General features: G+C 37.2%; 1 protein-coding gene across 9 annotated transcripts in view; it reads left to right on the forward strand.

Annotated features, from left to right (window-relative positions):
- The window catches only part of rai14 (retinoic acid induced 14), a 49,686-nt gene that overhangs the window by 14,525 nt on the left and 23,158 nt on the right, over positions 1-12,003 (forward strand). For 6 of the 9 annotated variants that reach the window (XM_079846687.1, XM_079846689.1, XM_079846684.1 and 3 more), the window contains exon 3: positions 8,727-8,857. In XM_079846687.1, the coding sequence (XP_079702813.1) occupies positions 8,727-8,857 (131 nt within the window). Of the gene's footprint in view, positions 1-310; positions 417-8,726; positions 8,858-12,003 lie in introns of all 9 variants that reach the window. The other 3 variants (XM_079846683.1, XM_079846682.1, XM_079846686.1) reach the window with 1 other exon arrangement.

Genomic DNA, 12,003 nt, shown 5'->3' on the forward strand with positions numbered 1-12,003 from the left:
TACACACTATACTCCATTTACATACTTCATATACTCAGAGGTCGACCATGATCGAGAGCCTCCTCTGTGCCATCATCCTATCTGGGCCAAAACCAACATGTAGGGTTTTTTAATCAGTGCAAAAATGATTAACTACAGAGAAGTGTTCCAGGAAATATCTTTTTTTTTTTCTTTTTTTTTTTTACAAAATTAAACAATAAATAATTAAACACACATTCCCAAGATGAGCCAATGCAATTAGGTTCAGGCATTTTACAGCATAGCTTCAGCATTTTACAGCACTGACTGTGTGCTTTGTCTTTCTCCTAAGGTTCATGCCTGTATTGGAAGCGTGTGTGATTACACAAGATGAATCTGTATTGAGCCGTAGAGACTGGAGCCCACTCCAGTACTTCCAGCAGTACATTGATGACAAGGTCATTCAGAATATATCAATGTAAAACTGTTCCCAATTCAGAACATTGAAGCCCAGTTGTCCGCTAGAGTGGACATGTTATAAAATGAATATATATATATATATATATATATATATATATATATATATATATATATATATTTTAAAGTTATTTTATTATTATTATTATTCTTTGCAATGTGTTTGTTACCACCCCAACACAGTTGTTTGGGGTCAGTACTTCTATTTTTTTAAAGAAATTTTATTCAGCAAGGAAGGATGCTTTAAATTGATCATATGTGACAAATACTTTTACATTCTGACAAAAGAATATCTATTTCAAATAAATGCTGTTCTTGTGAACTTTCGATTTGTCAAAGATTCCTGAAAAAAAATTTGTTTCCGCAAAAATTCTACGAAGGATCATGTGACACTGAAGGCTGGAGTAACAGTTCAAATTGTTCACTGTTCAGTTTGTATCATGGTTTTAGGGTCATGGGTTTTCGATATGGTTCGGTATGTGCTATGGTAAGGGAAAAAAATAACTACTGTTACAATACAGCAAAGATACAAAGAAAATAATTTTTTTCAGGTAGGTCTTACTATACTGCCCTACAAAGGCAAAAGACCTTAAGTCGCTAGAGTGTGGAACTGAGAAAAATGACTTTAAAGATTTTTAGTTGTCCCGCAAAATTAATTATAGGTAGGACACTGGAAATCTGGCAAATAGATGTTTTAGTAATGGAAATTATATACATAAAAAAATCTTGAGCTCAAACTTGACTTTTGACCACTATTTTAAAGTTACTTTACTCTGCCTTTGTATTGTCAGCAAAAAGTGAGAAGTCATGCCAAGGCAAAAGGCAGTAACTTCCACATTATCAATATTTAGTTGCTGATCACCATTAACAAAATCATTATAGTACACACCTGTATAAAATCTTGTGATCATGGCATTTATTTTGTATGATTTACAATTATTTATAGCCATCTACTTATTGCTATCCTGTGCTTTGGTTGCATTCTGATGGCATTATTAATACATTTGACATGACAAAATACCTCCTATTAGTCCAGCGTTGACTCGACCGCGTTTAGGGCGGGGCTGAAGGCGAAGTTTTGGCACTCTGCCAGCTAGTTTGCCGAGCTTTAATTCTTGGTTGTATTCATCTGATACGGCAATGTGTAACGTTTTTCTGTCAACTCTGCATAATCCTTCGCGATCGATATCGCACGTTTGTCGATGGAGCGGGTTCAGACCATACTAAATGTTATGACCGCTCTGAGAACATCAGAAGTTAGAGCGACTGATGGCAGCTGTACAAACACAGGCTACACCGTAATTTTAATTTTAATGGACATTAAAACAAAGGCAGATAACCGTACAATCTGGTAGGTAGCATTATTTGATTGAACACCGGCACAGTAACTTCATATTGACGCACGGCTAAACAAAGGCAGAGCACCGTAACTCGTAATTTGAGCGTTCCAAAACAAAGCCAAAGAGCGGTAACTGATGTTACGGTGTTCTGCCTTGGTTTCTCATGGGCTTTTGGAAGTTACTGTTAAGACAAATCATTATTTTCTCGAAAAAAAACCGGAATTGATTCAAGATACTTATCCACATGATAAAGAAGGTCTTGAATGTGCCAAAAATATAAATAACTCATTTTCGACCAAAAACGAAGTTACGGTCTTTTGCCTTTGCACGGCAGTATAGTTTTTAGGTACAGAAATTGATCGAGGAATCAAATAACACTGCATTTAATCTTCACTATATAAATTAAATAAAGATTAATATTCTTATTCAAGTTACAAACATTACTCCGTCAGGAGCGGTGAGGGATTTTTTTGTTTTTAATTAGGGATGCACTGATACCATTTTTTCAGAACCAATCCGATACCAAAAATTCTGAGTATGACCGATATTGAACTGATAATCACTCTTTTGTGTGTTAAACACAATCTACTTAATACAGACAACTTCATTATAAAGAAAAACAACAAATAAAAAAAATATGATCATAATCTGACTATTATAACTGACTATTAAAATTCTATTATAAATTAGATTAGTTGATAATTCAGCTGTAAAATTTAGTCTAGAAAAATCACGAGTGCACAATAATTGTATTAAATCTGAACATGTAGTGAAAAAAACATTATTTAGTGGGGAACAAATAAGAGACAAGTGTAGCACTAAATCTAGTAAAAAGTTACACATTGCTCTTTGTATTGTTGAGAAATACATTCATGAAAAACAAGATAACAAAAATCATCATTCATCATTATTTTATACACTCACCTAAAGGATTATTAGGAACACCTGTTCAATTTCTCATTAATGCAATTATCTAATCAACCAATCACATGGCAGTTGCTTCAATGCATTTAGGGGTGTGGTCCTGGTCAAGACAATCTCCTGAACTCCAAACTGAATGTCAGAATGGGAAAGAAAGGTGATTTTAAGCAATTTTGAGCGTGGCATGGTTGTTGGTGCCAGACGGGCCGGTCTGAGTATTTCACAATCTGCTCAGTTACTGGGATTTTCACGCACAACCATTTCTAGGGTTTACAAAGAATGGTGTGAAAAGGGAAAAACATCCAGTATGCGGCAGTCCTGTGGGCGAAAATGCCTTGTTGATGCTAGAGGTCAGAGGAGAATGGGCCGACTGATTCAAGCTGATAGAAGAGCAACTTTGACTGAAATAACCACTTGTTACAACCGAGGTATGCAGCAAAGCATTTGTGAAGCCACAACACGCACAACCTTGAGGCGGATGGGCTACAACAGCAGAAGACCCCACCGGGTACCACTCATCTCCACTACAAATAGGAAAAAGAGGCTACAATTTGCACGAGCTCACCAAAATTGGACAGTTGAAGACTGGAAAAATGTTTCCTGGTCTGATGAGTCTCGATTTCTGTTGAGACATTCAGATGGTAGAGTCAGAATTTGGTGTAAACAGAATGAGAACATGGATCCATCATGCCTTGTTACCACTGTGCAGGCTGGTGGTGGTGGTGTAATGGTGTGGGGGATGTTTTCTTGGCACACTTTAGGCCCCTTAGTGCCAATTGGGCATCGTTTAAATGCCACGGCCTACCTGAGCATTGTTTCTGACCATGTCCATCCCTTTATGACCACCATGTACCCATCCTCTGATGGCTACTTCCAGCAGGATAATGCACCATGTCACAAAGCTCGAATCATTTCAAATTGGTTTCTTGAACATGACAATGAGTTCACTGTACTAAAATGGCCCCCACAGTCACCAGATCTCAACCCAATAGAGCATCTTTGGGATGTGGTGGAACGGGAGCTTCATGCCCTGGATGTGCATCCCACAAATCTCCATCAACTGCAAGATGCTATCCTATCAATATGGGCCAACATTTCTAAAGAATGCTTTCAGCACCTTGTTGAATCAATGCCACGTAGAATTAAGGCAGTTCTGAAGGCGAAAGGGGGTCAAACACAGTATTAGTATGGTGTTCCTAATAATCCTTTAGGTGAGTGTATATATTTCCTGACTGACCGGAAAGTCTCTATGTTGGTTCTGACAAATATAAATGCTTGTGCTTCGTAATGTGTTAAGCCTACTATAAAATTAAGACATGTTTTTAAATGTATAGCACAGCTGTTTAATGAGGCAGCAACAAATGATAGATAGGACAGAATAAGAAAGGCAGAATGATGCACTTGAAGCAACATGGAGTCACAGCGCGCAGCGCTTCGAGTCCGCATTGAAAAGTTCAAAGCACAAAGGAAAGACATATCGATGCATAGTGTATTATAAAGTATCTATCTATGCAATAGTTTATTGAGCCTTTTCTTTTAACAGTTTTACATTTCAGTTACTATGCACGTGAAGAACAATTATAGTGCTCTCCTGTGTTGTGATCTAACAGACACCCGGTAGAAAGTAACATGATTAAGGTACAGCAATACAGTCCAGCAAGATAAAGTCATTTTATGCAAAACCATAGAACTTTATCTACAGATCAAGTATAATAATAGTAACATTGAATCATCTTGGAGAGAGTTTCATCGTGTTGACTGTCGTAACCGAACGCGACGTGCTGTTTGAATGCTGAATGGAGAATGATTGACAGCCGCAGCGGAGGGAAGAGATTACGTGAACTTGAATTTAATGACTTAAATATTCATTTCTATCTCACATTATACTATAGAATGGCTTCAGAACACTTATAATATAGTGCATGAAAACCTTATGGTGCTTTATAATGCTTTTGTGGGGCTTAACAATAACACAGAATAGTATACGCACAATATCGGATTTGGATCGGCCTCGTCTGACCGATACCCGATCTGGCCAAGAATGGCAGTATTGGAGCCGATACCGATACTGAGTATCAGATCGTCGCATCCCTATTTTTAATGTTGATCAAACAACAAAAGACACAGACAGCAGCAGGAATATTAGGCTGGGAATATTATATACCAGGATATACTCCACATCAGGAGTAGACAGGCAGGTTGACATAATTTTTGTGTAAATTTGTCTGTTTAAGCGCAAGAAGACTTGAAAGCAAACTCAATTTAGTGTTCTCTCGCTGTCTGAGAAGACTTTCCATGTGCGTGCTTCAGATGAGTGCGCACAGAAAACTTCTCACACAGCACGCACAAGTTCTCTTTCGGGTCTTCTTGTGCTTGAATATTTAAGTTGGCAAGGCTTAAAACCACACGCAGATTATAAACTTTTATGACAATGCAGCACTGGCCAGATCAGGACACAGTGACTCTTTCGTCAACTGTCCCGAGCGTCCCGGGCCATTGGGCAGTCCTTATTGTTGAGCCCTGCCCAGCGCTTTCATTATTGTTTTGAGCCTGTCAGAATTCTCACTGAGTGCCTGTTTAAACGCAGAAGGCAGTGTGTGCTGTTCTGTGTGTTCGTTCTCACCTGCGCTCGCCGCTATCAACACCTGGGTGATGACGGCGTAAATGACTGGTCATATCAGAACATGCGGCACTCACATCGTTTTGTCCAACACATGAGGAACAATGATGTCAGCAACAGAATTACAAAATAACAGTTGATTGATTATAGCTACTCACGTGAAACGCATTCGAAACGCATTTCATCGATAGAAACATGCATTAGCAGAACTCTGTCTGTTTTACGCATTGTTTTTTCTTTTCTTCTACAAACCATATTATAGATGCAACATCAGATTTTAGATTAACCGCGGTGCAAGTGTGTGCCGAACTGTGGGAGGAGAACGGTACGGTTCGTTCGGTTAATGTTTTTTTTATTTTTTGTTTGTTTATAACCAAGAATTGTTACACCCCTAGTGTATATACATTACTTTTTTTTTGTTAATTCAGTTTGCAAAATGTCATGTGGTTCGACTCCCCAAAAACTTTGACATTGAATGGTTTTATCTTGTAAAATTGAAACTTCTTGAAAATTTACATTTTTTTAAAACCATTTGAGACCAATATGAATACAAATAGTACATTAATAAGAACCCCACACACATTTTTAACTAGATGTTCCTATTTTTTATTGTGAAAACACTCTTATATGTCATTGATTAACCCAGTAATCCAATAGCCTACTCTGCATTGGTGTGGCAGTATAGATGCGATGTGTCATGTACACAGTTTTGTTTTTTAATTGTTCGTTTATTTCTTGATTGTTATTCAACTTTTTTCTGTTCACTTTCTTTTCAACTGCAGTTTCTGGTCTGGTTTTTCTGTAATTGTTCTTACTAAATAGAAAATAGAAAGAACATGTACCTCAGAGTAAAATTATCCTGATTTTTCTCCAGCATCAGAGGGAATATTAAAGACATTTTTTTATGTAATATCAGTCAATGTGTTCTGGAGTACCTCTTTGTTAATGATGTTTGAGCACCCTGGGAAGGCCAGGAGGCTAATTCTTTACAAATGTCTATTTCTTTTACAAAAGATGTTCATTTGTTTCATGGGTTGACTTTAAATAGCATCAGCTGATTGCAGATAGTAGGCCAAAGTCAAACAGCTCCCAAAATAGAGATGAGTTTACTGTGGCTCGTGTAATATTACACTGCATTTTAAAAATAGTGACAGACTTAAGTAGTGGCCTCTGTGTTTCCCCGGCTGACCTCTGCGGTCTGCTTTCAGCTCACTGCCTAGATTACATTTAGAGCAATTGAATTTTGGTTTGTTCAGAACTCAACCTTTTAGTATCTGTGGACTTCTAAGATTGATTTATTTTCTTGCATTGATAATTTCAAAGGGGTCTTCAAACAATTGTTCTGTTTTGCAATATTCAGCAATTGGGAATTGTTTCACTGTTATGCACAGCTGCAAAGACACATTTTAACTAGATTTGTCTGCATTTGAATCTGTTGTGAATAAGCCCTTGTTAGGAAATCATTTCCTGTGGTTTCTGAGAGGTTTCAGAAGAACTGGAGGGAAATAATGTGATTCATGCCACAGACGGTTCATTTTTCCTTGAGATGCCTCTAAATTGCAGATGAAATTCAAGTGACTTCATCCATTGTTTCATATGATTGCTTTACTTTTGCCTCAACTGATTTTGATGGAAATTATTCCTTTGTATAGATCTGCAATTGTCAGCATATATAATAGGGAGAGAAAAAAAAATAACAATTAGCACAACAATTCCACAATGCAATGATATATAGAGTAAATGTCTGGAGCAGCCCGTGCAAATGATTTCCAATGCATTTTTCTTGTTAGATTTTATGCATTGCCAGCCCTCATTTGAATCAGATCTTCATTCAGGCACAAATACTGATCCTGTAGCTTGTGGTATCATTGCATCATTCATTTTTTCATGTTCGCAGCAGGTGTTTCTTTTAGTCCTTTTAGTTATTTTAGTTTCTTTTTCTTTTACTCCCCTTTTAGTCATATAGAGCAGCTTCTGTGATTGATCCAAACCCTCTTTTGACTTTCTCCACTCAACCTCTCTTTGAGTGTGTAAAAGCTCTCTCAACATGCACTCTCTTGTCCAAAGGCTAGTAACTCATGTTCTTTGAGTTTGAATTATAAGTATACATTTTCCAAAGGTCATGGGTGAAGACAAATGGGGAAAGCTGATTGATTGCCATTATGGTATTCTAAGGAGAGAGAGAAATATGTTGTTAGCTGATATTAATCCTGAACTTGGAATATTTGCTCTTATAAAAAATTCACAGTTACAAGACCAAATTTGCTTAATCTATTAAAGTGAAAAAACAGTGGTGTTTTAACAGCTCCCATAAATCTTATTTGTGGTGTAAAGATATGGCTTTGTGAGAACGCTTACAAAGATGCACATTTTTATTTTTTATTATTGTAAGTCCTTTGTTACCGTCATAGTTCAAGTCTTTATCATACAGGCTACATACAGTGGAGCCCAAAAGTCTGAGACCACTAGAAAAATGTTTGTCTTTAAAATGTCATCACATTTAATTTTGTTTTTTTTTCTCATTACAAACTATCAGGGCTGGTCTGACAATATCGATCTCTCAGTTTGAATGGATCTTTTAGAAGAACCGATACCATTTCTTAAGTCCCAAAAATGATCTTTTAGTCTGTGCTGTTTTGTGATCAACAATTTAGTAACTATAGAAATGAGAACTGAACTGAGTTGAAAGGAAACATTTCCTTAAGAAAAATGTACATGTACTGTAACTGATATATATATCCAAATGAATTGATATTGGAATCAAATCCAATCAAAGAGCGAGTGAACCTGAATCAATGCCCAGCCCTACAAATTATTTTATTAGCAATCAAACATGTCTCAATAATAATTTTTGTCTCCCTTTAATAGCAGACCTTTAGCTCAAGTTTGTTATTAAATTTGATTTAGTGACCTAGAAATAGTGAAAATAGTGTTAAATATTTTTTTCTTTGTTTACAATTTTTCAAAATCCTAAAACTTTATATAGATAATATCATATGTGTAATAATAATATCTGTTTAGTTTCATTTTCATGGACTTTTAGTTTGTTTCTCTTCAGTCACATGTTTCCATTTCTTCTATTTTGCGTCACAATTTGTGACCAAGGACATTCGCTAACAATCACACTCGTTTGTATTCTGTTCATCATTAACCTCTGTATTTAAGTTCCTTTTAAGTTCTCATTCATTGTTCGGTTTTGTTAGTGTATGCGTGTTACACACGCTGATAAGTTGCTTTTGCTATCTTAGAGTTTCCTATTTGCTTTGATTAACAAATTGAACTTTGATTTATATCTTCCTTGGACCTAATACATTACACACCTATTCTCAAAAGATTCAATAGTCTTTGACAAGCTGATCTTGCAGAGCTTTATCTGTGAACTGTTTTTAAATGTTTTCAAATTTCTTTAGGCCCATGAATGGAACAAGAACGATGAGCGTCTCCTCAGTGCTGTGGAGCATGGAGAGGCAGATAAAGTCACCACCCTCCTGTCGAAGAAAGGAGCCTGTCCCACCAAGCTTGACAGTGAGGGCAAGTCTGCGTGAGTACTGGACACTGAGGTTGCTCTCATTCCAATTTGATTTAGACATTGACTGCTCTAATTGTGACTTCAGAAGTGTTTCTATAGAATTTCTAGACTGTTTTCTGCAATCCACTTGAGATGTGCATATAAAATAGTTTGCATGAGGGTGTTTACACTCCATCTGAGGGTGAGATTTGAGTTGTGGGTTGCATCCATTCTTCAGGGTGTTTATTTAGCAGTAGAAATGCTAATCTAACCCCCACTCAAACAAATTTAGTCCATCATTCATCCCATCAGCATTTTGTTTCATAGCATTTACATCAGTCTTCATTTTCCCGTATTTACCATAGGCACACAGATCTTCAGATGTGAATGCTTGATTTGTTTATGCTAGTCATCCAGTTTTAAAATGATGTGTGAGGCTCATTTGAACCAACAATGACTGTAAAACCTCCTGTATAAAACTACTGTCAGAGCTCAGCTTTTCTGACTTTTCCATTTAGCAAATTTGTGTTGTTATTCTTGAGAAGTTATATAAAGAACACTTAAATATATGTTATACTAGTTCAAAGAAGTTTGAATGCTTTGTTTCGTTTTCTTGGAAGAGATATTGTAAATATATTTTTTTTTTAAATTGGAGCCTGAACCTGAATAATTACATGCTTGTGTCTACATTTTTGGGGGAAAATATACATGTTTTGAAATGATGTGGACAGATTTGTTGTGTTTGTAGGAATAACTGGAAGTTTAAATCCACCATAAAGGATTTAAAAATCTTAACAAAATATTTTAATTACAGTCGTGGCCAAACGTTTTGCCAGTGAAATAATTTTGGTGTTTCGCAAAGTTTGTTGTTTCAGTTGTTGTGGTGTTGAGTCACATTGTCTCTAGATTATTTGCATTTGGCCCTGGCACAAAATGGCCAGCTAACCTTATTCACTAATTATATCATCAGCACATGGCAAGGTGTGAACAAGTACTAGTCATTACTCATTATTCTATCATTCTTATTGGATTATAAGAGCAGACTGATTGCTATAAAAGGAGGGAAGAAGTGCTTCCAATTATTGTGTTCTTTCTTGTGTTAGCAATGGTTTACTCCAAAGGAAAGTAGGGATGTTAACGATCGGCTATCGACTAATTGTCGATAATACATTTAATTGATAAAACTTATCGATCGTCGATTAAGCAGGTTCATGCGTGTGCGTGCTGCTCAACCACAAAACATGTAAAGCGAGCACGCCGGAGTTATGGGACCATTTTACACCTTCATCATGACTATAAGTTTGCGTGTGCATTCGCAGCCTTTTGTTTTGTGCAAATGTAAGTTGTAATATTGTGTTTATTTTGTGTAGGCCTATAGGATGCATTTGGTTAAGAATTAACACTGTAGTAAAGCGTACGGTGATCATCTTCAGCTTCAGCGCACGCAGCTCAAACTGCAATGCACGTCTAATAATGACTATGATTGGGACTTTCATATTACACAACATTATAAAGAGAACAATATTGTAATAAAACATTGTTAATTATTTGGGTTTAGTTGTCATATTTCATCACATTGTTCCAGGAAGAGCATACACATTCTGACAAGCACACATCTGAGGCGGCGTTGTATTAATCATTATATTTGATTTATTAAATAAGTTATTTAATTAAATGATCAATCACATCGAAACATTTTACAATCCTACTAGCCCTTTATTTAGATTAAAAACCATTCTCATTCATCTGGTGAGGAACATGGCGTTTTGAGCAGCATTTGCACTCAAGCTGTTGGCCATATGCATGCAGCAGACGCATATTGCAGTATTAAGGCTGATTAATTGATTAATTGGTCGTTAATTTAAACAATGATAGTTTATGGGAATTTATGACAATTGACATCCCTAAAGGAAAGTAAATGTAAGAAAGAGGTGCAGATTCGTCACTTTGCATCAAAATGGCCTCAAATGCAAGGAAATTGCTGCAAAGATTATTGTGCCTGAAAGGACCATTTACAGAATCATCAAGAACTTCAAGAAGAGAGGTTCAACTGCAGTGAAGAAGGCTTCAGGACGTCCCAGATTGTCCAGAAAACGCCAGGACTGTCTCCTCCTGAGGAGTGCAGAGGTTGCTCAGTATTGGCAACAGGTGAGTGTGAGTGCATCTGCACGCACAGTTAGGCGAAGACTTTTGAACAACCAGCTGGTGTCAAGAAGAGCAGCCAAAGTGGCCACTTCTCCCCAAGAAAAACATCAAAGACAGACTGAAATTCTGCAGGAAGTACATGGATTGGACAGCAGAAGACTGGTGCAAAGTTGTTAGACTGTTAGATTAGACCAGGGGTCTCCAACCCTGCTCCTGGAGGGCTACTGTCCTGCAGACTTCAGGTCCAACCCTGTTCTAACACACCTGCCTGTAATTATCAAGCAACCCTGAACAGCTTGATTAGCTGGTCCAGGTGTGTTTGATTGGGGTTGGAGCTAAAATCTGCAGGACTGTAGCCCTCCAGGAGCAGGGTTGGAGACACCTGGATTAGACTGTTTGGGATATCTGGAAAATTGATTGTCTAGAGAAAAAAAGGTGAATGCTACCATGAGTCCTGTGTCATTCCAACAGTAAAGCATCCGGAGACCATCGATGTGTGGGGTTGCTATTCATCCAAGGGAGTGAGCTCTCTCACAATTCTTCCCCAAAATGTCCCACAAGAGCAACTTCTCCCAATGATCCTGGAACAATTTGGTGATAAAGCTCCATGTCACAAGGCAAGAGTGATAATGAAGTGGCTTGGAGATCATCAAGGCCCTGATACTCACAGTGAGGTTCTTTTTCATTCTTCGCTCAGGGGTAAAACGAAGTCCGACATGTGTGCAGCGATATACTGCAAGCAAACATCTTATGCCGCCCACACTGCTAAGAGCAGCTTTTGGATGAATATATAAACATGTGCCGTACGCTTTCCTCTCAGTAACAAAATAAACGCAACAAAATTGATAAAACCGCAAGCCCGTTTTTAACAAAGCATAAGGACAGCATCTGATCATAGCAACATGGATATGTTTGCACGAGCTCTGCAATTCAGCACTCTAGTAAAGTCATGTCACATTTATTTATAAAGCACTTTATTCAATAGATTGCTTAAAATCAAGCAGCTTTACCATATTAAACTTGAAAAACAGTGT

This window comes from Squalius cephalus, assembly GCF_949319135.1.
Source record: "Squalius cephalus genome assembly, chromosome: 17".
Classification (NCBI taxonomy): Eukaryota; Metazoa; Chordata; class Actinopteri; order Cypriniformes; family Leuciscidae; genus Squalius; species Squalius cephalus.